The sequence below is a fragment of the Hypanus sabinus genome, chromosome 26 (assembly GCF_030144855.1).
Source record: "Hypanus sabinus isolate sHypSab1 chromosome 26, sHypSab1.hap1, whole genome shotgun sequence".
Lineage (NCBI taxonomy): Eukaryota > Metazoa > Chordata > Chondrichthyes > Myliobatiformes > Dasyatidae > Hypanus > Hypanus sabinus.
The window spans coordinates 34325136-34350266 of record NC_082731.1 but is presented as its reverse complement, the minus strand read 5'-3'; the positions used below and the strand labels follow the sequence as shown (position 1 = coordinate 34350266).

The 25131-nt window shown below is 47.0% G+C and overlaps 1 protein-coding gene across 9 annotated transcripts in view; it reads left to right on the top strand.

The window, feature by feature from the left end:
• LOC132381426 (homeobox protein Meis1-like) overlaps positions 1-25131 on the top strand; it is a 425677-nt gene that overhangs the window by 200310 nt on the left and 200236 nt on the right. For all 9 annotated transcript variants that reach the window (XM_059950824.1, XM_059950828.1, XM_059950827.1 and 6 more), the window contains one exon: positions 10545-10694. In XM_059950824.1, the coding sequence (XP_059806807.1) occupies positions 10545-10694 (150 nt within the window). The remainder of the gene's footprint in view (positions 1-10544; positions 10695-25131) is intronic.

Genomic DNA, 25131 nt, shown 5'->3' with positions numbered 1-25131 from the left:
GTTTCGTCTCTTTTAACCTGATGAAGGGTCTCGGCCAAAAAAAGTTGACTGTTTTCTCTTTTCCTCTGAGCTCGTCCAGCATTTTGTGTGTGTTACTTTGATTTCCAGTATCTGCAGATCTCCTTTTGTTTATGCAAACGTCCGGGTGGGTGCGGTCAATTCAACTGAGTGAGGAAGAGCCCCCCAACTTGAAGCATTGACTCTGTTTCTTTTTGCGCCTGGCCGGGTGACTGTTTCCAGAATTTTCTTTTTTTTTATGTATTGGTTCGCTCTGATGTTACAGCTGACCTCAGTGCTTAAAGGTCAGAAAGTGTGAGGACAGTCTGAGAGGAAAATTCTCTGTGCAGTCACCTCGAGATCCTTTATTCCTCTCACCATTATTCAGTCTCCTAATTAACAGTGATCATTACGGCTGTGGCGTTTGAAATCTTTCAGGCCCATCAGGAGCCTTCCTGATCTGACTAAAATTCTTTCATCATCAAGATTGTTAGTGAGATGAGAAAACCCTCCGTGGACGGTTCTGAAATAATTAACGCTGTGGACACTTAGAAGCAGAAGCGAGCAGGGATGTCTGAAATAGCTTCTGGTACGTCCATGACCGGCAGCTTGTGGGATTTGTTCTGCCTGGGCTTTGTATCAATGACAATGTGTTTTAAAAAAATGAAGATCAAGATCTGCAGACGCCGGAAACCTGAAATCAAAAGAGGAAATGCTGGAAACACGCAGTGGGTCAGTCAGCATCTGTGGAGAGTGTACAGCAGAGTTAATGTTCATCAGAGATACTTCCTTGGTCAAAGAGTCACACAACATAGAGTCAAGGCCTTTGGTTCATTGAGTCATCCCCGATCATCAATTATCTGGAAGGCACACATGCATTCACAGAGAGAATGTGCAGACTCCACTCTGGAGGTCAAGATTGAACCTGGATAACAGGAGCTGTGAGGCTTTATCTCCATGTCCACAAGACCTTAAGACATAGGTGCAGAACTAGGCCATTCAGCCCATCGAGTCTGCAATGCCATTCCGTCATGGCTGATTCGCTCTCAACCCTATTCCCTTGCCTTCTCTCTGTAAACCTTCACGCCCTGACTAATCAAGATCCACTGCCTTAAATATGTTCAATGACTTGGCCTGTTCGGCCATCTGCGGTGATGAATTCCACAGATTCACCACCCTCTGGCTAAAGAAAATATTCCTCATTTCTGCTATTAATGGCTGTCTCTCTATTCTGAGGCTGTGCCCTCTGGTCCTAGACTCTCCCACCATAGGAAACATCCTCTCCACATCCATCCACTCTATCTAGGCCTTTCAGTATTCGATAGGTTTGAATGAGATCTCCACTCATTATTCAAATTTCTAACGAGTACAGGCCCAGAGCCATCAAATGCTCCTCATACCTTTACTGTTTGATTCCTGAGATCATTCCCATGAACCTCCTCTGGCCCGTCTCCAATGCCCTCACATCTTGTGTTGAATGAGGGGCCCAGAACTACTCACGATACCCCAGCTGCAGTCTGACCAATGCCTTCTAAACCCTCAGCGTGACATCCTTCCTTTTATACTCTAGTCCTCTCGAAACGAGCGCTAACATTGCATTTGCCTTCCTCACCACTGACTCACCTGTGTTAACATTTAGAATCTGCCCGAGGACACCCAAGTCCCCTTGCACCCCTGATTTTTGAATTTGCTCCCCGTTTGGAAAATAGTCTCCGTCTTTATTCCTTCTTCCAAAGTGTCTCTTCACCTATCTTCATACCTTCCACAAACACGGCCACAAAGCCAACAATTCCTCCGTTCGAATTATATAATGTGAAAACATGTGGTCCCAACACTGACTCCTGAGAAACACCACTAATCACTGCAGCCAACCAGAAAAGCCCCTTTCATTCCCACTGTTTGCCTCCTGCCGGTCAGCCAATCTTCTACCCATGCTGATATCTTTCCTGTAATACCATGGGTTCTTGTTAAGCAGCTTCATGTGTGGCACCTTGTCAAAGACCTTCTGACAATCCAAATAAGCAACATCCACTGACTCCCCTTTCTCTATCCTGCCTGTCATTTCCTCAACGAAATCCAGCAGATTTGTCAGGCAATTCTGCTCCTTGAGGAAGCCATGCTGACTTTGGCCAATTTTATCATGTGCCTCCGGGCATCTGGAGAGCTCACCCTTAATAATCGACTCCATCATCTTTTCAACCACAGAATTCAGGCTAACTGGCCCGTAATTTCCTTTCTTGTTCCTCCCTCCCTTCTTAAACACTGTTTTGACATTTGCAAATTTCCAGTCCTCTGGAAACATTCCAGAATCTAGTGATTGTTGAAAGGTCTTTACTAATGCCTGCACAATCTCTTCAGCTAGCTTGTTCATAACGCTGGGTGTAGTCCATTTGGTCCAGATGACATCTACCTTCAGACTTCCCAGCTTTCCAAGTGCCTTCTCCTTAATAATGGAAGCAACACCCACTTTTGCCCCCCGACACCCTCAACACCCATATAATTCTGGCATTCTGCTAGTGTCTTCCACAATGAAGACTGATACAAAATACTTATTAAGTTCATCTGCAGTTTCTCTGTCCCCCGTCACTACCTGTCCAGCATCATTTTCCAACGGTCCAATATCCACTCTTGTGTCTCTTTATATATATGAACGATCTTTTTGATATTACTGGCTAACTTGCCTTCATATTTCATCTTTTCATGGCATTTTCAGTTGCATTCTGTTGGTGTTTAAGCAATTCCCAATCCTCTTTATTCCCACTAATTTTTGCTATATTATGTGCCCTCTCTTTTGCTTTCATGCTGGCTTTGACTTCCCTTGTCAGCCATGGTTGCCTCATCCTCTCTTTAGAATACTTCTTCACCTTCGGGATGTATCTTCCCTGTGCCTTCCCAGATCCCCCCCCCCCCACCCCCAGAAACTCCAGTCATTGCTGTCCTGCTGTTATCCCTGCTTAAGCGACCTCTTCCAATCAACCTTGGCTGGCTCCAGTCTCATGCCTCTGTAATCCCCTTTACTCCACTCTGATACAGGTACGTCTGACTTTAGCTTCCCCTTCTCGGGCTGCAGTGTGAATTCTATCACATTATGATAACTGCCTCCTCAAGGTTCCTTTACCCCAAGTTCCCTCATTAAATCTGGGTCATTACGTCACACCCAGTCCAAAATTGCAGTTCCCCTCATGAGCTTAACCACAAGCTTGCTCTAAAAAGCCGTCTCATAGGCATTCTACAAAATCCGTCTCAGCACCAATCAAATTTTCCCAGTCTACCTGCTTATTGGAATCACTCATTACCCATTTTACATGCCTTTTCTAACTCACATTGTAATTTTTAGCCCACATCCCGGCTACTGTCTGGAGGCATGAATGTGACTCCTATCGGGGTCTTTATGCCCTTGCAGTTCCTTAGCTCTACCCACAAGGATTCTGCATCTTCTGATCTGATGTCCCCTTTTTCAAAGGAACTGATTTCATATTTACCAACAGAGCCCTACTGCCTGATCTTTCTGCACAGTGTGTATCCTTTGGTGTTAAGCTCCCAACTGCGATCTTCTTTCAGCCACGACTCAGTGATGCCCACAACGTCATACCTGCGCGACAAGATCATCCACCTTATTCCGTATACTCTGTGCATTCAGATATAACACCTTCTGCCCTGTAATCATCACCTTTTTCGATTTTGACCCCCTGTTACACTTTAACTCCTCTCACTGATTGCAATTTTGCCTGATCATCTGCCTGTCCTTCCTCACAGTCACATTACACATTGCATCTAGTTGTATACCAACTGTCCCATCCTCAGTCCTATCACTCTGTTTCCCATTGCCTTGCCAAATTGGTTTAAACCCTCCTCTTCAACTCCCCCAATGACTCAGGGTAGCATAGCAGTCAGCATAACACTATCACAGTGCCAATAACCCTGGTTCAATTCTGTCACTATCTATAAGGAGTCCGTACATTCTCCTCGTGACCATGTTTCCTCCAGGTGCTCTGGTTTCCTCCCACATTCCAAAGACGTATGAGTTAGTAAGTTAATGGGCTGAGTGGCCTCTTTGGGCAGCCAGGGCCTTTTACCGCACTGTACGTCTAAATTAAAAAGAAATGAACTAAATTCTCTGCAACTTTAACAATTTCCTGTTTCGACAAAGGGTCTTTCACTTGAAATGTTAACCCTAATTCTCAATCCTCAGCTTGCTGAGTTAATTCAGTATTTTGTGGTTGTTGACATTTTTAGACATGGTCCCAGACACAGCAAAACAGGTGCTTTATACTCGACATTAGGACAGGTCAGCCAAAACTCGACCAAATACGTTCAAAAGAAAAGAGGGAGAGGAGCATGGTACTTAGGGAAAAACAAATTCATGCATGTCCGCCAATGATAATGCAGTTACCTTGGGGAATCAGGTTGGAAGAATACAGATATTTTGGATTAGAGGGGCTTGCAGTGGAAGAGAAGGGGAGAGGACGTTAAAGGGTTTGAAATGGTGAAAGGAAATCAGAAACTGAAGACGTTCTGCTGATGCTGGAAATCCAGGGCAGCACAAACAAAATACTGGAGGATCTCAGCAGTCAGACAAAATCTATGAAGAGTAGTCATCACCATCATTATGTGCCGTGTCATATGCTGTGAGAAATCGTGGTCTTCCTTCCCTATCCATGACCATGATTGCTCTCAGCAAATCTTTCTTACAGAAGTGATTCACCATTGCCTTCTTCTGGGCAGTGTCTTTAAAGATGGTGACCACCAGCCATTATCAATACTCTTCAGAGACTGTCTACCTGGCGTCAGTGGTCGCAAAAGCAGGACTTGTGATCTGCACCGGCTGCTCGTACGACCATCCACCACCTGCTCCCGTGGTTTCACATGACCCTGATCAGGGGTGGGGGGAGTTAAGTAGGTGCTACTCCTTGCCCAAGGGTGACCCTGCAAGGGAGGAAAGGAGCAACTTTCCCCTCATTTGGTAGAGATGTATCTCCACCCCACCTCCCAAAATGTTCACTGTTCATTCCTCTTGATAGATGTTTCCTCACCTGCTGAGTTCCTACACCATGGTGTATGTGTGGCTGGATGGAATTGGGCCAACAGAGGTTACACTGAGGGGTGGATGGGCCAGCAGGTTTGTATCTGAGCAGAGTTACAACCAGAGCACCTCTGCTGAGGATACAGCAAACAGCGGTCAGGTGACTCTTGTCAGCCAATCAACGCTCTGTTTGTGAGGCCTTCCCTCAGAATTCCAGCAGATTGGATGTCTCAGGGCATCATGGGAAGGTATTTGTCATTCAAGTCTCTTTATGCCAAGGTGGAGCATGTGACTTTCCAGTGGAGACAGACCCAACAGGAGAATTGGGAATTGGTTGGAGGTTCTGAGCTGACTTTTAGGAAGAGAGTTTGGTAGCTGGAAATTGGTTGCTAGTGGGGTGTGACTGGTAGTTAGGGGAGTTGGTGGCTGGTGTTTAATAGTTGATGTTTTAGCAACGGCTTCTTCCCCACTGCCACCAGATTTCTGAATGGCCCATGAACACGACTTCACTTTTCTTTATTTTGTATGACATGCTCTGTACTGCTGCCACGAAACAATTTTCATGACATTTTTTTGTGATGCAGCAAGGGCAAGGCCCTGCTGACCCTTTGAGCAACACACAAAATGCTGGAGGAACTCAGCAGGCCAGGAAGCATCCAGGAAAAGAGTACAGTCGACAACGTTTTGGGCTGAAGGGTTTCCTCTGGCTTTTTGTGTGTGTTACTTGGATTTCCAGCATCTGCAGCTTTTCTCTTCTTTGTGTTCTGGTCCTTTGAGCTGTGCTGCCCAGCAACCCTTGATTGAGCTCTAGCCTAATGACGAATTAACCTACCAACGGATATGTCTTTGGACTGTGTGAGGAAACCAGAGCACCTGGAGGAAACGGGGAGAACATCCAAATTCCTTATAGGCAGCGGCAGGAATTGAACCCCGGTCGCCTGTCCTGTAAACCGTTATGCTAACCACTACACTACTGAGCGCCCATTATGTCAATAATAATAAACTAGATTCTGAGGAAGTTGCGCTTTCAACCTGACAATGCACTGAAGGAGTACTGCCTCATTAGAGGAGTCAGGTAGTGAGATTAATTCCAAAGTAATGTTTCAAAGAAAATTTAAAAAAACAATACAACACTGGTCAATTTTTGTCAGATACTTACTGTCTGCACACCCTCCTTGCACTTAATCAAACTCACAATAGAGTCAACCCCTCCTATACGAATTCTACTACTGACCAGGGTTCGTGGACTACTCGGAAATCTAACTTTGGGAAAAAGCCTCTGACAGGTGAACCATCTGGACTCGTCCCTCTTCCCTCGGAGTTGCTGAGGGATTTCTCGTTAGTTTCTTTTTCTCCGCTTGGTAACACGCTTAAGCTCAGCGGGCTGTCACATCTGATCTGAGGTTGTAGGCAGAAGTGAACGGAGCCCTGGCCAAATGACGCCGGGGCCGGGCGCCACTGCCGGCTGGCGGGTGAGAAGGCGGACCCGGCCCAGCACACACGTACTATCCTGCCGTGGGTGTTTACCGGGCAGCCGCGCACAAGTCTGGCTCTTCTGCACCCCATCAGTAAATAGGACTCCACTCAAGATAAGTGGGTTGTGAATTCAAGACTGAGATAGGGAAGAATTTCTTCTATCAAAGTGTTCCTTAACCCAGACATGCAGTGGCCACTGCATTAGGTACCTCCTGTGCCTAATGAAGTGACCAGTGAGTGTCTGTTTGTGGTCTTCTGCTGCTGTAGTCCATCCACTTCAGGGTTCAATGTGTTGTGCATTCAGAGATGCTCTTCTACATGCTACTGTTGTAATGCGTGGTTATTTGAGTTACTGTCACCTTCCAGTCAGCTTGAACCAGTCTGGCCACTCTCCTCCGACCTCTCTCATCAACAAGATGTTTTCACTCACAGAATGGCCCTCACTTGATGGTTTTTTTCACGCCATTCTCTGAAAACTCTAGAGACTGTTGTGCATGAAAATCTCTGAAGATCAGCAGTTTCTGAGATACTCAAACCACCCCATCTGGCATCGACAATTATTCCACAGTCAAAGTCACTTAGGTCACATTTCTTCCCCATTGTGATGTTTGGTCTGAACAACAACACTTGACCATGTCTGCAAGTCATTAAGCACCGAGTTGCTGCCCCATGATTGGCTGATTAGATATTTGCATTAATGAGCAGGAGTATGGGTGTACCTAATAAAGTGGCCACTGAGTGTATGTGGAGGTTAAGTCCTTGGGTACATTGGAGGTTGAGGGAGATAGATTGTTCATGAGAAAGGCAGTCAAGAGTTATGAGGAGAGGCATGGATGAGAAAAGTTGGAAGTAAAAACAGAAAATGCTGAAAACAGAGGGTCAGGCAGCATCTGTGGAAGGTGGAACGAAGTATTTCAGGGCAGTCATTTTCATTCAGTTCTGATGCAATGTTGATTGATAAGAGTTGGTGGAGTGAGAGCTGATTTTCAATTGACTGGCTACGATTGGCTGTTTCATCAATAGATTTGCTTTGATTGGCAGGTTTTTCAACAGGTTGGCAAGTCTGTCAATATGCTAAGTTTGAATGGCAGGTCTTCCATTGGATTAGCTTGGAGCGACATATTTGTGGTTGGATTGTCATTGATTGATAGTTCTAAGGCTAGATCAAGTTAGTTCAGATGGAAGTAAGTGATACCTTGCTCTGGGTCCAGCCAGCAAAAATGGAAACACGATCAGGTCTCTGGGAGCCGATATGTGGTCCACCTTAGTTTAACATTGCCCCAGTCCTCGTCACATCCAATTGTGTTTTTTTTTTGTGGGGGAATAGTTATTAGGATCTCAAGCATGCTCTTGCCATTCCTGATCACGTTGCACCAAGTCAAGGTGGATCAGTGCCAGAGAGGGGTTCAACGGCGAGAGAAACAGATCCCGCTACTTCTGGGATTTGTTCAGCCATATTCCGGAAATCTCCCAGTCAGGAGGGAAGTGAGTCACCCCAATCATGTTGCAGCCAGCACACCCCTTTAGGCTGGTGGATAAACAGCAGTTCTGGCCCAGGATTTGCGGCAATGTGAAGGACAAATGGCCGTCACAAGGTGAGCCAGAATGAGGAGGGAATAGACACGTTGAAAAGTTCGAGCAGGTGGCGAAGGTGGATCTGAAGCACAGGATTCTCGCCACTGATCCTTTCCTGCCCTAATAGGCAGAATTACCATTAAAGGACCCAGTGCCTTTCTTGAAAAATCCAACGACCAAGTTCCCATAAACGTTTCAGTGAAATCGTGAGGAATTCCTGAGTTTACTGTTTTGCAAACTATTATGCACACAAAATGCTGGAGGAACTCAACAGGTCAGCAGGCATCTGTGGAAAAGATACACACACACACACACACACACACACACACACACACACGGTGATTGATAAGTTTGTGGCCTAAGGTAGAAGGAGATGAGTTATACAGCTCTCGTTACATGCACATGCAGTTCAGCTCTTTGAGTGATTATGCAGAAAGTTTGAAGTTAATAACTCATTGGGGTGATTGATAAGTTCGTGGCCTAAGGTAGAAGGAGTCAGTTTCAGAAAACCTAGTACATTTATTTTTCAACATAGTCCCCTCCTACATTTACACACCCAGTCCAGCGGTCGTGGGGCATACGGATCTTGGACCTCCAGAAAGCGTCCACGGCAGGGGTGATTGATAAGTTTGTGGCCTGTGGTAGAAGGAGATGAGTTATACAGCTCTCGTTACATGCACATGCAGTTCAACTCTGAGTGATTATGCAGAAAGTTTGAAGTTAATATCTCACCTCCTTCTACTTTAGGCCACAAACTTATCAATCACCCGTGCTGTGGACACTTTCTGGAGGTCCAAGATCCGTATGCCCCACGACCGCTGGACTAAGTGTGTAAATGTAGGAGGGGACTATGTTGAAAAATAAATGTGCTAGGTTTTCTAAAATCAACTCCTACCTTAGGCACAAACTTATCAATCACCCCGTGTGTGTGTGTGTGTGTGTGTGTGTGTGTGTGTGTGTGTGTGTGTGTGTGTGTGTATATATATATTTACACACACACACACATATATAGAGCACCTTATATATAGATCTATATATCTGTATATAGAGCATCTTATATTCTGTCTGGGTAGACTCCGACCTGATGTCATGAACATCAATTCTTTGATCTTCCATTAACTGCCCACCGCACCTCCTCTCCCTCACCATTCCCCATTTCTGTTTCCCTCTTTCACCCCATCTCCTTACTTGCTCATCACCTCCTTCTGGTGCTGCTCCTCCTTCCCTGTTCTTCCCTGGTCCTCTGTCCTCTCCTATCAGATTCCCCCTTTTCCAACTCTTTATCCCTTTCACCAGTCAACTTCCCAGCTCGTTACTTCACCCCCTCCTTTTCTCCTGGTTTCACCTACCACCTGCCATCTTGTACCTCTCCCCCCACCTTCTTACTCTGACTTCTCCCTTTCCTTTCTAGCCCCGAAAAAGAGTCTCGGCCTGAAGCATTGAGCATTGACTGTGTACTCTTTTAAGGCCACAACACCATAAGCCACAGGAGCAAAATTAATCCATTTGGCCCATCGAGCCTGCTCCGCCATTTCACCATGGCTGATCCATTTTTCCTCTCAGCCCCAAACTCTCACCTCCCCCCCATCCCTTCATGCTCTGACTAATCAAGAATCTATCAACCTCTGCGTTAAATATATATAAAGACTTGACCTTCACAGCTGCCTATGGCAAAGAATTCTGCATATTCCCTACTCTCTGGCTAAAGAAATTCTTTCTCATCTCCATTCTAAAAGAATGCCCTTCTATTCTGAGGCTGTGTCCTTTGGTCATAGACACCCGCACTATAGGAAGCATCCTCTCCACATCCACTCTATCAAGGCCTTTCACTAAGTCCTGACGAAAGGTCTCGGCCCAAAACATTGACTGTACTTCTTCCTATGGCTGCTGCCTGGCCTGCTGCGTTCCTCCAGCATTTTGTGTGTGTTGCTTGAATCTCCAGCATCTGCAGATTTCCTCTTGTTTGCATTTCACCATTTGATAGGTTTCAATGAGGTCACCCCCTCATTCTTCTGAATTCCAGTGAACACAGGCCCAGAGCCATCGAACAGTCTTCATATGACAAGCTATTTAATCCAGGAATCATTTTTTGTGAAACTCCTTTGAACTCTCTGCAGTTTCATCACAACCTTTCTAAGACAAGGGGCCAAGATCTGCCGACAATACACCAAGTGAGGGCTCACCTCTGCTTTATAAAGTCTCAACATTTCATCCTTTTTCCATCGATGCTGCCTGACCTGCCTCGATCCCCCAGCATTTTGTGTGTGTTGCTTTGGATTTCCAACATCCACAGGCCTACTCGTACTTGTGATGCTCGGAAAGAATACAATTTGGCCTGGAACGCAGGCAGGCTTCCTTTATATGTACATTATACCACCTCTGTGTCTGCACCTCACCATGATAGAGGTACACGCTGACTTATCACATGGCCTTCGCCCCTCACTCTAACCCGGCATCCCAATTTTCTCCACAGGTCCATGAACTATGTGATAATTTCTGCCACCGGTACATTAGTTGCTTAAAGGGGAAGATGCCGATCGATTTAGTGATCGATGAACGTGACGGAGGCTCCAAGTCTGACCTGGAGGACTTCACGGGATCCTGCACCAGCCTTTCTGATCAGGTAGGAAGCACAGACTCCCACAGTGTGGTGGTGGAGGGCGGTCTTATTGAAACGTAAGCTTTCAGTCATATCACTGCCCGGGAGAGAACGTGTCCGGAGCCTATCAAGCTCGGTTCTATGGTGGAGCATTCCGAGTGTGTGTATTTTATGTGTTGTTTAAGGCCCCAGAGTGGGACATTGTTTCCTGAAGCAATCTTGTATGCTTCCTCTTCTATGATAAGGATGTGTTTCTTGTGTTGAAAAAGAGGCTGGAATTTACCCACTGTGTTATTTTTCATCTTCTCACAATGAGTTGGGAGCGTGCTTCACCCGTGCTGTCTGTCTGGCTTTGCGATTAGAGCGCAGTGTTCGAGCGGTTTGCGTGCACCATATAAAGAGAAAATCGGGAGACCTGTGCGTTCAGCTCGGCCCGTGGTCATTCCAAAGCCCAGTTCCAAGGTCGGTGTGGTTGCCCGGAGATCCTGTGGAATTTTTTTGCCACAGGCGGCTGTGGAGGCCGAGTCGCTAGGCCGACTTAAGGCAGAGCTTGATAAGGTGGCACCACAGCTCAGTGGCTAGCGCGACGCTTTGTAGTACTGGCGAACTGGGTTCAATCCCCCCCGCCGCCTGTGAGGAGTGTGTACGCTTCTCCCCATGGGTTTCCCCCTCAGGTGCTCCGGTTTCCTCCCGCATTCTGAGGGGCCTACCAGTTGATAGGTTAATTGGTCATTGTAAACTGCCCCCTGATTAGCTTAGAGTTAAATCGGGGGTTGCTGGGCGGTGCGGATCGAAGGGCTGGAAGGGTCTATTCCGCACCGAATAACCTCTTGATTGGTCAGGGCATGAAAGGATATGGGGGAGAAGGCAGAAGATTGGCGCTGAGGAGGAAAATAGATCGATGGGCCAAACAGCCTAATTCTACTCCAATATCCTATGGTCTTATGTGTGTAACCCTATGGGCTACAGACTGATGAGGTGATTTTGCACGAGAATCGTCACATCTAGCAGGGATCTCCAACCCCTGAGCATCTGATATGTTACATATGACACTTGGGGGGGGGGGTGGTCTCCAGGAGCTTCAGCGTGAGTTGCAGTAAGCACAATGGCTCTCTACCCAGATCAGTTAGGTGTGTTCAACTGATCTATAACTAGTACCCTGGAAGGGCTGAGTCGGGCCCTTCATTGGTGAGGGTTCAAAGGAGGTTCACAAGAACGATTCTGGGATTGAAAGACTTATCATACCAAGAGCATTTGACGACTTCGGGCCTGTACTCACTGGATTTCAAAGAATGAGGGGAATTCTCATCGAAACCTATCGAAGGTTGAAAGGTCTCCAAAGGGTGAATGTGGAGAGGATGTTTCCTATGGCAGTGAAGCCTAGGACCTAAGGAGGGCTGCCCATTTAGAACGGAGATGAGGAGGAATTTCTTTAGCCAAAGAATGGTGAATTTGTAGAACTTGTTGCCACGGGCGACTGTGGAGGCCAAGTCATTGGGTATATTTAAGGCAGAGGTTCATAGATTCTTGATTAGCCAGGGCATGAAGGGATACGGGGGAAGGCAGGAGGTTGGGGCTGAGTCGGAATTGGATCAGCCATGATGAAATGGTGGAGCTGACTCAATGGGCCAAATTTCCAAATTTTGCTCCTAAGGTCTTATGGAATGGGGGCATGGGCAGAGATGAGTTAGCTGATGAACTCCCAGAGGCATCATACATAGAAACATTCACAGAAGACCTGAATTAAATCAGAAAATGCAGGAAATGCACAGCTGGCTAGTCATTGCCCAAGGAGAGAGAAATTAATGTAATGTTTCACATTGAACTGACCTCTCATTGGCCGGATCAAAGTTGTCCTTTATAAACCCGAATCAGCTCTCTCTTATTTGTCCGTATTTTTTCCCCCAAGTATACCTTCACAGCCTTGTTCCTAAGAGCTTCCCCCATCACTACGTCCCATTAGAACAGAGGTGGGGAGGATTTTCATTGGCCAGAGGGTGGTGAATCTGCGAAATTCATTGCCGCAGGTGCCTGTGGAGGACAAGTCATTGTGTATGTTTAAAAATAGAGGTTGATTAGTAGGCCCATCAAAGGTTATGGGGAGAAGCAGGTGAATGGGTTTGAAAGGGTTGATAAGTCAGCCATGATGGAATGCGGAACAGACTTGATGAGATGAAAAGCTTGATTCTTCTCCTTTATCTTATGGTTTTACGGACGTTAACAAAGCACTGACAGATCTATACTTTTTGTTCATCCTTCTGACCTATTCTGAATCTTGTCTAATTTGAGAGATGTGCAGCATTGAGACCTATAGTATAGAAACAAACCCATCGTGTCTATGCCTCTCCCCCTTGCCCACATTAATTCTTAATTTCTCTACGCCCTACACATTCAAGAACCTATTCTGATACTGTTTAAACTTTGTTACCATTCCCTTAATATCCAGATTGCTAATTTGCTCTCTGGCATTGAATTTTTCCCATTAAGTATATTACATTTTTTTTGACCTTCCTCTATTTTTTAGATTAAAGTCCTGTATATAGCCGTAATTATTTAATTCACCAGGGCACAGGGTCCACCATGGTCAAAGTATAGTTTGTAATATATGCAATTTACAAGCACCAGCAATGACCGCATTTACAAAGATCACTGGAAAGCAGCCACTATCATCAACGACCATCTCCGGCTAGGCCACGCCCTCTTCTCACTACTACCATCGGGTAGGAGGTGCAGGAGCCTGAGGTCCTACACCACCAGGATCCGGAACAATTATTACCCTACAAGCATCAGGCTCCTTAATCAGCGTTGCTAATTCCATTCTCCTCAACTGTGAAGAATGGCCGGTGGAATTTATTGCAGACTAGTGTGAGGTGTTGCTTTCTGGGAGGGTCAACCAAGGCAGGACTTACCATGGTGAACGGTAGGGCACCGAGGCGTGTGGTAGCACATAGGGATCTGGGAATACAGGTCCGTAATTCCTTGAAAGTGATGTCGCAGGTAGATAGCGTCATAAGGAAAGCTTTTGGCATATTAGCCTTCATAAACCAAAGTATTGAGTGCAGGAGATGGGGATGTTATGTTAAAGTTGTTTAAGACATTGGTAAGGCCTAACTCAGAATATAACTTGCAGTGTTGGCCACTCACCTACAGGAAAATGTAAATAAGATTGAAAGATTGGAGGGAAAATTTACATGGATGTTGCCAGGACTCGAGGACCTGAGTTATAGGGAAAGGTTGAATAGGTTAGGACTATATTCCTTTGAATTTAGAAGATTGAGGGGAGATTTGATCACAGTATACACAATTATAAGGGGTATAGATAGGGTCAATGCAAGCTGGCTTTTCCACTGAGACTTGGGGGGGGGGGGATGACGACACCAGAGGTCATGGGTTAAGGGTGAAAGGTGAAATTTTTAAAGAGAACATGAGGGGAGACTCCTTCACTCAAAGGGTAGTAAGGGTTTGGAATGAGCTGCTGGTGCAAGTGGTGGATGTGGGATTGATTTCTACATTTAAGAGAAATTTGGGGAGGCACATGGAAGAGTCCAGGTGCTGGTTGATGGGACTAGGCAGATGAATTGTCTAGCATAGACTAGATGGGCCAAAGGGCCTGTTTCTCTGCTATTGTGTTCAATGGCTCCATGACTCAACTCTGAACCGGCTCTACAACCTTCAGACTCACTTTCATGGACCCCAGGACTCATGTTCTAGGTATTATTTGGCATACCTCACACGAAATGCTGAAGGGACTCAGCAGGTCAGGTAGCATCAATGGAGTCGGCATTTCGGCCCGAAACGTTGACCCTTTATTCCTCTCCATCTATGCTGCCTGACCCGTTGAATTCTTGATGAAGGGTCTCGGTCCAAATCAGCGATTCTTTATTCCTCTCTATAAACGCTGCCTGACCTGCTGAGCTCCTCCAGCATTTTGTGTGTGTGTCTGTGTGCGCGTGCGTGTGCGCGTGCGTGTGCGTGTGCGTGTGTGTGTGTGTGTGTGTGTGTGTGTGTGTGTGTGTGTGTGTGTGTGAGTATGTGTGTGTGTTGCTCTGTATTTCCAAGATCTCTTGTGCCGAATATTACTTATTTACTTTTACTTATTTTTAGTATGATTTGCCTTTTCTCTTGCGCATTGGTTGCAAGCCAGACTTTACTTCTGTATAGCTTTTCATAAATTCTATTGTATTTGTTTATTTTCCTGTAAGTGTCTTCATGGAAATGATTCTCCATACACATAGTGACGTATAGGCACTGTGATAATGAATTGACTTAGATTTTGAGCTGTTACTTAAGGGGAATTGCAAGTTTACAACCATCCCTTCTCTTATTTTTACCCCCACCCCCCCCACCCCAGCCAGTTAGGATACCCCTCGAGTGAGTGGGATAACCTTCTCCACCAGCCTCATTCTAATTCTGCCTCTCTTTCCAGTTTCTCATCCGGAATCCCAGCAATTCCCTGGCTAACTGTACCCTTGGCCAATGCCTCTTCTCTGTTTTTTTTTTAATTACCAACGCGAATTGCCGATCCTGTGTTTTCTTTCCCCCCCGTTTTTGTTTCGTCCACCTTTTAAGCAGCGGGGTTCCGGGCTGACGGAGCTGGGCCCCACATAGCGACAGGGAGAAGCCGGGAAACCCGCCAAGGCTGGGCCTTGACCTCTCCTGATGGGCTAGGAAGCGTGCATTGGAACTGCACAGCACCACTGCCAGCCTGAAGGATGGTAAAGCCATTACCTACAAACATCGTTTCACACAGCTCGCATCAGACAAAAGAGACACTGTTTGCTAAAGCTGGGAGACTGTCCAAAGCATTGGCCCTCCCCGCTCCCTTCCCTCTGCTGATCTTGAAAGCGACTGATTCTTTGCTTGTCTCGTGTGTGGTTTGATGATAGAAGGATCTGTGCTGGCGGGGCCATGGGGCAAGCTCTGATCACCCTCAGGGTGTGCTGGTGGTCGAGTAAGCTGCTTGGGAGAGAGACCCCCCACCCCCCGCACCAAACCTCCAGCATGGAAGGCATTCTCCCTCGACCGGTAGGACAGCCATAGCGCAGAAACAGGCCCTTTGGCCCATCTAGTCTGTGCCCAACTGTTAATCTGCCTAGGCCCATCGACGTGCACCTGGACCCATAGGCTGATAAGCCACTCCCCATCCATGTAGCCATCCAAATTTCTCCTTAAATACTGAATAGAACATAGAACATAGAATAGTACAGCACATTACAGGACCTTCAGCCCACAATGCTGTGCTGACCCTCCAACCCTGCCTCCCATATAACCCCCCAACTTAAATCCCTCCATATACCTGTCTAGTAGTCTCTTAAATTTCACTAGTGTATCTGCCTCCACCACTGACTCAGGCAGTGCATTCCACGCACCAACCACTCTCTGAGTGAAAAACCTTCCTCTAATATCCCCCTTGAACTTCCCTCCCCTTATCTTAACGCCATGTCCTCTTGTACTGAGCAGTGGTGACCTGGGGAAGAGGCGCTGGCTGTCCACTCTGTCTATTCCTCTTAATATCTTGTACACCTCTATCATGTCTCCTCTCATCCTCCTCTCCAAAGAGCAAAGCACCAGCTCCCTTAATCCCTTAAACTAGGTAAATCTCCTCTGTACCCTTTCCAATGCTTCCACATCCTTCCTATAGTGAGGCAACTAGAACTGGACACAGTACTCCAAGTGTGGCCTAACCAGAGTATTATAGAGCTGCGTCATTACCTTATGACTCTTAAACTCTATCCCTTGTCTTATGAAAGCTAACACCCTATAAGCTTTCTTAACTACCCTGTCTACCTGTGAGGCAACTTTCAGGGATCTGTGGACATGTACCCCCAGATCCCTCTGCTCCTCCACGCTACCAAGTATCCTGCCATTTACTTTGAAATTGACCCTGGATCCACCATTTCCACTGGCAGCTCGTTCCACACCCTCACCACCCTCTGAGTGAAGAAGTTCCCCCTCATGTTCCCCTTAGCCCATAAAAAGGGTGTCTATTTTCTAAAGCCAGACCCGAGATGGACAAACCCATAGTGAGCCAACTCGCTGGATGGAACACAACATGACACAGTGCAGAACACTAACTGCTGTACACCATAAGACCATAAAACATAGGAGCAGAATGAAGCCACTTGGCCTAATCGGCCATTCTATCATGACAGATTTATTGTCCCTCTCAACCCCATTATTCCTACCTTTGACACCCTGACTAATGAAGAACCCATCAACCACAACTTCGAATATACCCAGTGACTTGGCCTCCACAGCCATCTGTGGCAACGAATTCCACAGATTCACCCACATCTGGCTAAAGAAATTCCTCCTCATCTCTGTTCTAAAGGGGCACCTTTCTATTCTGAGGCTGCGTCCCCTGGTCCTGGACTCCCCCGCTGAAGAAAACGTCCCCACTACGCCCAGGTACAAGAGCGAAATGTTCATTGCCACCAACGGAACCCAGCCCCGTACCACAAGTACGTGGTTCTCTACGGTGATACAGGTAGACAAGTTGATGAAGAAGGCTAGGGGCCTATGTAAAAGGTATTGGTGAGATCACACATGGAGTATTGTATGTGGTTCTGGTCGCCCAGCGACAGGGAGAATTTTATTAAGATGGAAAGGATACAGGAGAGATTCACTGCGATGTTGCCGGGTCTCGAGGGGTTGAGAGATAAGGAGAGAACAGAAGGGCTGGCGGTATTTACCCTGGAACGAAGAAGACTGACAGCTGACCCGGAGGCCACGGCCTCAGAATCGAGCGGCGTCCTTTTGAAGGAAATGAGGAGGAATTTCTTCAGCCGGAGGGTGGTGAATCTGTGGAATTTGTTGCCACAGGCGGCTGTGGAGGCCAAGTCATTGGGTATGTTCAAGGCAGAGGTTCATAGATTCTTGATTAGTAAGGGCATGAAGGGATACGGGAAGAAGGCAGAGTGATTTGAGCTGAGAGGGAAAATGGATCAGCCGTGAAGAAATGGTGCAGCAGACTCGATGGGTGATAATGTGATTGGCCATGAAAGTTCTACCAGGGAAGGAGAGTCTGGAGGCATAGATTTAAAGTGGTGACCTGAAGGGGTTGGCAGGTAGATGGAACAAACTGCCAGAGGAAGTGGAGAGGTTCAAAGTTCAAAGTTCAAAGTAAAATTTATTATCAGAGTACATGTGTGTCACCACATACAACCCTGAGATTCTTTTTTTCTGTGGACATACTTAGCAAATCTATAGAACAGTGTAGTAGGCCTCTGTTATCCTCAATAGACCTCGATAGACCATGGATTTGTGCCTTGGAAGGTTTCCAGGGCACAGGCCTGGGCAGGGTTGTATGGGAGACCAGCAGTTGCCCAAGCTGCAAGTCTCCCCTCTCCACGCCACCGATGTTGTCCAAGGGAAGGGCAAGGGCTGACACAGCTTGGCACCGGTGTCGTCGCAGAGCAATGTGTCGTTAAGTGCCTTGCTCAAGGGCACACACGCAGCCTCAGCCAAGGCTCGAACCAGTGACCTTCAGATCACTAGACCAACGCCTTAACCACTTGGCCACGCGCCAGCACATAGAACGGTAACTGTAAACTGTAAACATCAGGAACTATAAACTGTAACTGCACTGAGCAAATGCAGATGTAAATAACTAGCAGTAAATAACGAGCATGAAACTACAATATAACAGAGTCCTTAAATGAGTGTCGTTAAACCTTTTTGTTTCTGAGCCTGATGGTTGAGGGATAGTAACCTGGTGCTGCAAGTCCAGATGCTGTTGTGTCTTCTACCTGATGGTAGCAGTGAAAGGAGAGCATGCCCTGGGTGGTGAGGATCTCTGATGAAGGATGCTGCTTTCCTACGGCAATGGTTCATGTAGATATGCTCAGTGGTTGGGAGGACTTTACCCGTGATGTACTGGGCCGAATCCGCTACCTTTTGTAGGATTTTCTGCCTAAAGGCATTGGTGTTCCCATACTAGGCCATAATGCAGCCAGTCACACATCTGTAGAAGTTTTCAATGACATGCCAAACCTCTGCGGACTCCTGAGGAAGTAGAGGCGCCGTCGTCATATATATAAATATATATATATATATATATATGATGGGCCGAGGACAGGTCCTCTGAGATGGAGGTTAATTCAAAGGCAACATTCGAAAGGCATTCTTCCTCGGTGCAGCGTGGAAATAGGCCATTCGGCCCGATTGGTCCTGCTAGCCCCAGTTGCCTAAGTTCAGCCCATCACACACCAAGCTCCTTCCCACTATGTATCTAACCAATTGCTCTTAAAAGTTGAAATTGTACCCGTCTCCAGCACTTCCTCTGGCAGATCATTCCAAGTACCCACTACCCTCAGTGTAAAGAAGTTACCTCCCAGGATTCTTTTAAATCTCTCTTTCTAATCTTAGAGCCTTAGAGTCATAGAAGAGTAATGCACAGAAACAGGCCCTTCGGCCCATCCAATCCATGCTGAAACTATTTAAAACCACCTACCCTATCAAACTACACCGGGACAACAGCCCTCCATATCCCTCCCATCCATGTTCTTACCTGAACTTCTCTTACGTGTTGAAATTGAGCTTGCGTGCACCGCTTGTTCTGGCAGCTCTCACGCCCCTCTGAGTTAAGAGGTTTGCCCTCCTGTTCCCCTTAACCTTTTCACCTTTTGCCCTTAACTCATGACCTCTAGTTTAATGTGCAATTTCTGGTTCTGGACTCCCCCAACCCTGGGGAAAAGTCTGTAACTGCCAATTTTATCTGTGTTACTTCCAATTACGCCACTGGCATTTAGGGCAGCAATGAAGGTCCTCCATCTCTGGCGGTGTTCAGGGCTTCCTTCATCGTGTCAGTAGCTTCCCCTCGGTTTTCACTACTGTCGGTCGTGCAGATCCCGGGTGGAGACTCAGGAATACCGTCACACTCAGATGGAGAAGGATTCTCCACTGCTGTTTCCGTAACAATTTTGTTTGACCAGTCAGAGTTGTTAGCCCTGAGCTGAACACCCGAACCCGGAGGACTGGTGGACCACTCTTAATCTGACCTCTACCCTTTGACCTGTTCGGCATGGGTGACCCTACCAAGAACTAAAGCGTGAAGCCCTGACTCCAGCCAACATACCTCTCTGGGTCACTGAGGCACACAGGCCTCCAAACCCTATGACAAGGTTTGGCCCTCTTGCAGGCACTTCTTTCTATATCCTTCAAATATCCAGATTCAGAAACTTCTCAGGCCACCTCTAGGCTCCAGAGGACAAAGATCCAGTGTGTGCATTAACTTCTGGGTGATATCCTAATAAGGAACATCTGCTTCTCCCACCATAGACGCTGTCTGGCTTGCTGAGTGTTTCCAGTATTCTTTCTGGCTTTATTTCAGACTTCCAGCATTTGCAATTCCTGAATTCCACCTTATTCCTGTGCAATGATGAGACATCCTGGGGTGGGTGGGCTGTTGGCGGAGATTTCATGGACCTTCCCAGCAAACCAGCCTGTTAAACAGGACGCGTTTACTGTGTATTTTTTTTTTCTCTTCGGCTGACGTTCATGCTGTCTAATTATTGAAGCCTCACATCTGTCTGACGTTCAGTGAAAACCAGACACACATGAGACAGCTGCAGTTGCATTGAGTGTGCTTTATGACGCTCCTCTGAGCAAGCCTTGCAGGGAATGGGATGGAGGTCAGCTGAAGGGACAAGCCGGTTTGGTTGTGAAATGCAGCCAGAAGTGTAAAGGATGAGGAGGGGGAAGCTACAAACAGAGTCTCACAGAAGCTGGCCGTCAACGCCAAGGAAAACGTCTTCTGTTGAGCCCCCAGAGCAATGGTGAGCTTAAGTGTCCTTGGCTGTCTGTGCTTCAGTCAGTCTGGAACTAAGACATACAGCAGCTGGTGAACAAGGGCAGGGGTCGAGTCTTGTGAAATGTTAGTTGCACGTCTATTTAGAAAAGGGAAAAAAAAACAAACTCTTGGAATGCCCTGCTCTCTCTCTCTCTCCCTCTCTCTGCGCGGTACAATTCTGCAGAACGTCCTGAGGGTAGCAACGATTGCTTTCACATTTTACTGGGGCGGGGGGACACACCGGAGCTGTCGACGAGGGCACAGCCACGCGCTGCGTAGTGGTTAGCGCAACAGCTTACAGTGCAGGCGAACTGGGTTCGATTCCCGCCCATGCCTGTGAGGAGTTTGTACGTTCTCCCCGTGACCGGGTGGGTTTCCTCCGGGTGCTCCGGTTTCCTCCCACAGTCCAAAAGGCCTACCGGTTGGTAGGTTAGTTGCTTGTTGGAAATTGTCCCGTCATCAGGCTGGTGTTAAGTTGGAGGTTGATGGATAGCACGGCATGAAGGGCTAGAGAGGCCTATTCTGTGCTGCATTGTAATAAATAGCTTCATTCTTTTGGGGAGTGCTTAGCTTTGTGCTGTAGGATACACTTTGTGCCCACTGTGGGCATCCACAGCCCGCAATCTGACAGTGATCACATCGTCTGCCCTTGCAGAACACACTGAGAGCACTCAACAGGCCAGACAGCGTCCGAGAGGAGAGAAGCAAGAGCTAACATTTCACGTCAGATACTGTTCGTAAAAACTTGCCTCTGACCTCAGACCTCGATCCTGCTTCTCTCTCCACAGCTGCTTCCCGACCCACTATTTCCGTCGCTTCCCGCACTATTTCACGTTTCCATTTTTTTTTGTAATTGCTTTGCTTGACTTTCACGATCTGCTTTGTTGCCTCTGATCGAGGAGGAGCAAGATGCTCCTTCCCTCTGCTGTCCTGCAGGTCACCCTCAGGTAAGGTGTAGCACCTGCTTAGCGAACCCCCCCCCCCCCCCACCATGTCCGATCAGGGTCACGTGAAGCCATGGGAGCAGGTGGCGGACGGTCGTATGAGCAGCCGGTGCAGATCACAAGTCCTGGTTCTGCGACCGCTGACACCAGGCAGACAATCTCTGAAGAGCATTGATAATGGCTGGGGTCACCCATCTTGTAAAGACACTGCCCAGAAGATGACCAAAACCACTTCTGTAGAAAAATTTTCCAAGAATAATCATGATCATGGAAAGACCATGATCACCCCCTCCATACAACATGGCACTGAATGATGATGATGACAATGACTGAGAAACACACATTTAGTGGCCACTTAGTTAAAGACTCATGTACACCTGCTCTTTAATGCAAATATCTGTTCAGTCAAGCATGTGGCAGCAACTCAATGCATAAAAGCATGTGGACATGGTCAGTTGTTCAGATCAAACATCAGGATGGGGGAGAAATGTGATCAAAGTGACATTGCTGGTGCCAGATGAGGTGGTTTGAGTATCTCAGAAACTGCTGATCTCCTGGGATTTTTCACACACGGCGGTCTCTGAAGTTTTCAGAGAACGGCGTGAAAATAAACAAAAAAATAAATCCTTCCAGTGATTGGCAGTTCTTGTGGGAAAAAATGCCTTGTTAGTGAGAGAGGTCAGAGGAGAATGTCCAAAGTGGTTTAAGCTGATAGGAAGGTGACAATAACTCAAATAACCACAAGTTACAACAGTGGTGTGCAGGAGAGCATCTCCGAATGCACAACACATCAAACTTTGAAGTGGATGGGCTACAGCAGCAGAAGACCAGGAACATACACCCAATGTCCTCTTTATTAGGTACCTCCTATACCTAGTAACCATATAACAATTCCAGCACGGAAACAGGCCATCTCGGCCCTTCTAGTCCGTGCCGAATGCTTACTCTCACCTAGTCCCATCGACCTGCTTTCAGTCCATAACCCTCCCTATACCTATACCTATCCAATTTAACTTTAAATGACAATATTGAACCTCCCTCTACAACTTCTACTAGAAGCTCGTTCCACGCAGCTACCACTCTCTGAGTAAAGAAATTCCCTCTTGTGTTACCCCTAAACTTTTGCCCCCTAACTCTCAATATCACCTACTCTCAATGGAAAAAGCAAAAAAAATAGATTGGCCATTGAGAGTACGTACATTGGGCACCTAATATAACTAGATCAAGGAAGTGACGTGATACCTTCTACACTCTCTGAGAGCGCGGCCGAGTTAACATCCGGTCAGGGAGCTGTAAGCAAATCATAAACACGAGAGATGCTGGAAATCCAACCAGAGCAGCACGCTGGAGGAACTCGGCAGGTCAGGCGGCATCCGTGGAGAGGAATAAACAGTCGATGTTCCGGGCCGAGGCCCTTCATCAGGACTCTGATGAACAGGATTGGTTGGAGAAAGCCGGCCACTGTAAAACATTCTGTACTGCTGTGCTTGCCCTGATTTTACATTAAATACTCTGTAGCGAGAATTGACTCCAGGTTCTTTTTGACTTGGAGGCAGGCGCACTATCCCCAGGTTACAATTGCACGTTACATTGCAAGCCTTGATGGTGGGCAATGTAGATTTTTTTTTGTTATTGAACATGAGAACTGAGCGTCAGCTTCTGTTTCCCAGCTCGAGCTGGCCTTGAGAGGGAGTGGAGAGCTGTCACGTCGAACAGCAGCAGTCCGTGAGGTGAAGTACTCCCATAGAATCAGAATCAGAATTAGGTTTACTATCACTGTGCAAAAGTCTTAGGCACATATATATAGCTCGGGTGCCCAGACTTTTGCACAGTACTGTGTTTGTCAAATTGGAGCCGAGAACGAGTTTGCAGATGAGGTGGGAGCAAAGGCTGTTGGAAATGGCGAGGGCTTAGCACTGTGGGAGGGGTGTGCAACCGATGGCAGGGGAGGAGTGCCAGAGGTGAGGGCTGGCATAGGTGCAGACACACCCAGCCCTGAGACACCAGGCAGGGTCATTTCATTCTAAACTATTGGTTCATTGATCATTACAGAATGTTTCTCTGTGGTGCTTCCCGCTCCCTCCATTCTCCTTTCCTCTTTCCCCAACCTTGATTCCGCTCTCCCCGCCCTCTTCCTTCCTCCCCTCCCACTCTCAGTCCATAATACAAACCCTTATCAGAATCAGGTCTATCATCACTCAATGTGACATGAAACTAGGTTTTTATTTGCAACAGCGAAGTCTGAACTGAGTGGAGTCATCGGGGTGCCGTCGTGATGACGTTTTTTTTTTAGCAGGCTTCCTTGTTTTTACGAGGCCGAGTTGCCAGCTCGACGCTCAACCCAGCACGGATGGGAAGCGTGCGAGGGGGCCGGCCGGATTCGAACTCGGGAGCCTTCGCTCCGAAGTCCAGCGCTGATGCCGCTACGCCACCAGCAGCAGGACAGTGCAATGCGTAAAATCATGGCAGAACTATACAAAACTCTTAGGCATCCTAACTAAGAGTCTAAGTGCCTAAGACTTTTGCACAGTACTGTATAAGATCACTTCTCATTCTTCTATGCTCCAATAAATTTGTTGTTTTGTGGCCACAGTAAACCATCATTATAACAATAAATAAATAAGTAGTGTAAAGAGAGGAAGAGTGAGGTAGTGTTTGTGGGTTCATGGACCATTCAGAAATCTGATGGCGGAGGAGAGGAAGCTGCTCCTAAGCCACTGAGCGTGGGTCCTCAGGCTCCTGTACCTCCTCCTTAATGCTAATGATCAGAAGAGGGCTTTTCTTGGATGGTGAGGGCCCCTTAATGGTGAACGCAGACTCCTTGAGGCAACGTCTTTTGAAGACGTCCTCAACTGTGGGGAGGCCCTGCCCACGGTGGAAATGTACTTTCGGGTGCAATTCAATTCAACTTCCCGTTCCCATACTGACATGCCTGTCCATGGCCTCCTCTACCGCCAGAGTGAAGCCAAACTGAGGCTGGGGACGCAACATCTCATCTTCCTTCTGGGTGGCCTCCAACCTGGCACCGTGAACATCGATCTCCCCAAAGTCTGGTCATCTCTCGTCCCCTCCTCAGACTTTTGCACCATACTGTCCCTTATGAAATTTGTTGTTTTGTAGCTGCAGTAAAACATCGCTATACATTATTAAAATCAGTCAATAAATAACTAGTGTAAAAGTGGGTTCGTGAGGTAGTGCTCACTGGTTCGTGGACTGTTCAGAAATCTGATAGCAGAGGGGAAGCTGTTTATAAATAGCTGAGTGTGTCTTCCGGCTCCTCCCCGATGGTTGTATTGAGAAAAGGGCATGTTCTGCATGCTGAGGGACAGTTTGAGTGAGGAACTCTTGTATTTTGACTGAGGGAGAATGAGGCATTGAGCTTCTCTTTGCTGTTCGGGTGGTGAATGTTGCCTTGTGCCAGCTGGCCTTCTCCTAGGCAGTGAGAGCTGCTGTTTCTGAAGTTTCCATTGGTGAGTTGTAGATGGCAGACATTACAGCTAGAGTACACAAGGACATTGCTTTGTCCTGGCCGGTTCATAGTTCAAAGTTCAAAATAAATCTGTTATCAAAGTCCATATATGTACATTTATTACCAAACTATTTCAAAGAGAATGAACCTCAGGGTATTAATCAACATCATTATGCGCCGTGTCTTATGACATCATCAGTAAGTGCCGTGTCATATGTCATCATCATTATGTGCCGTGTCGTATAACTTGGGTGATCA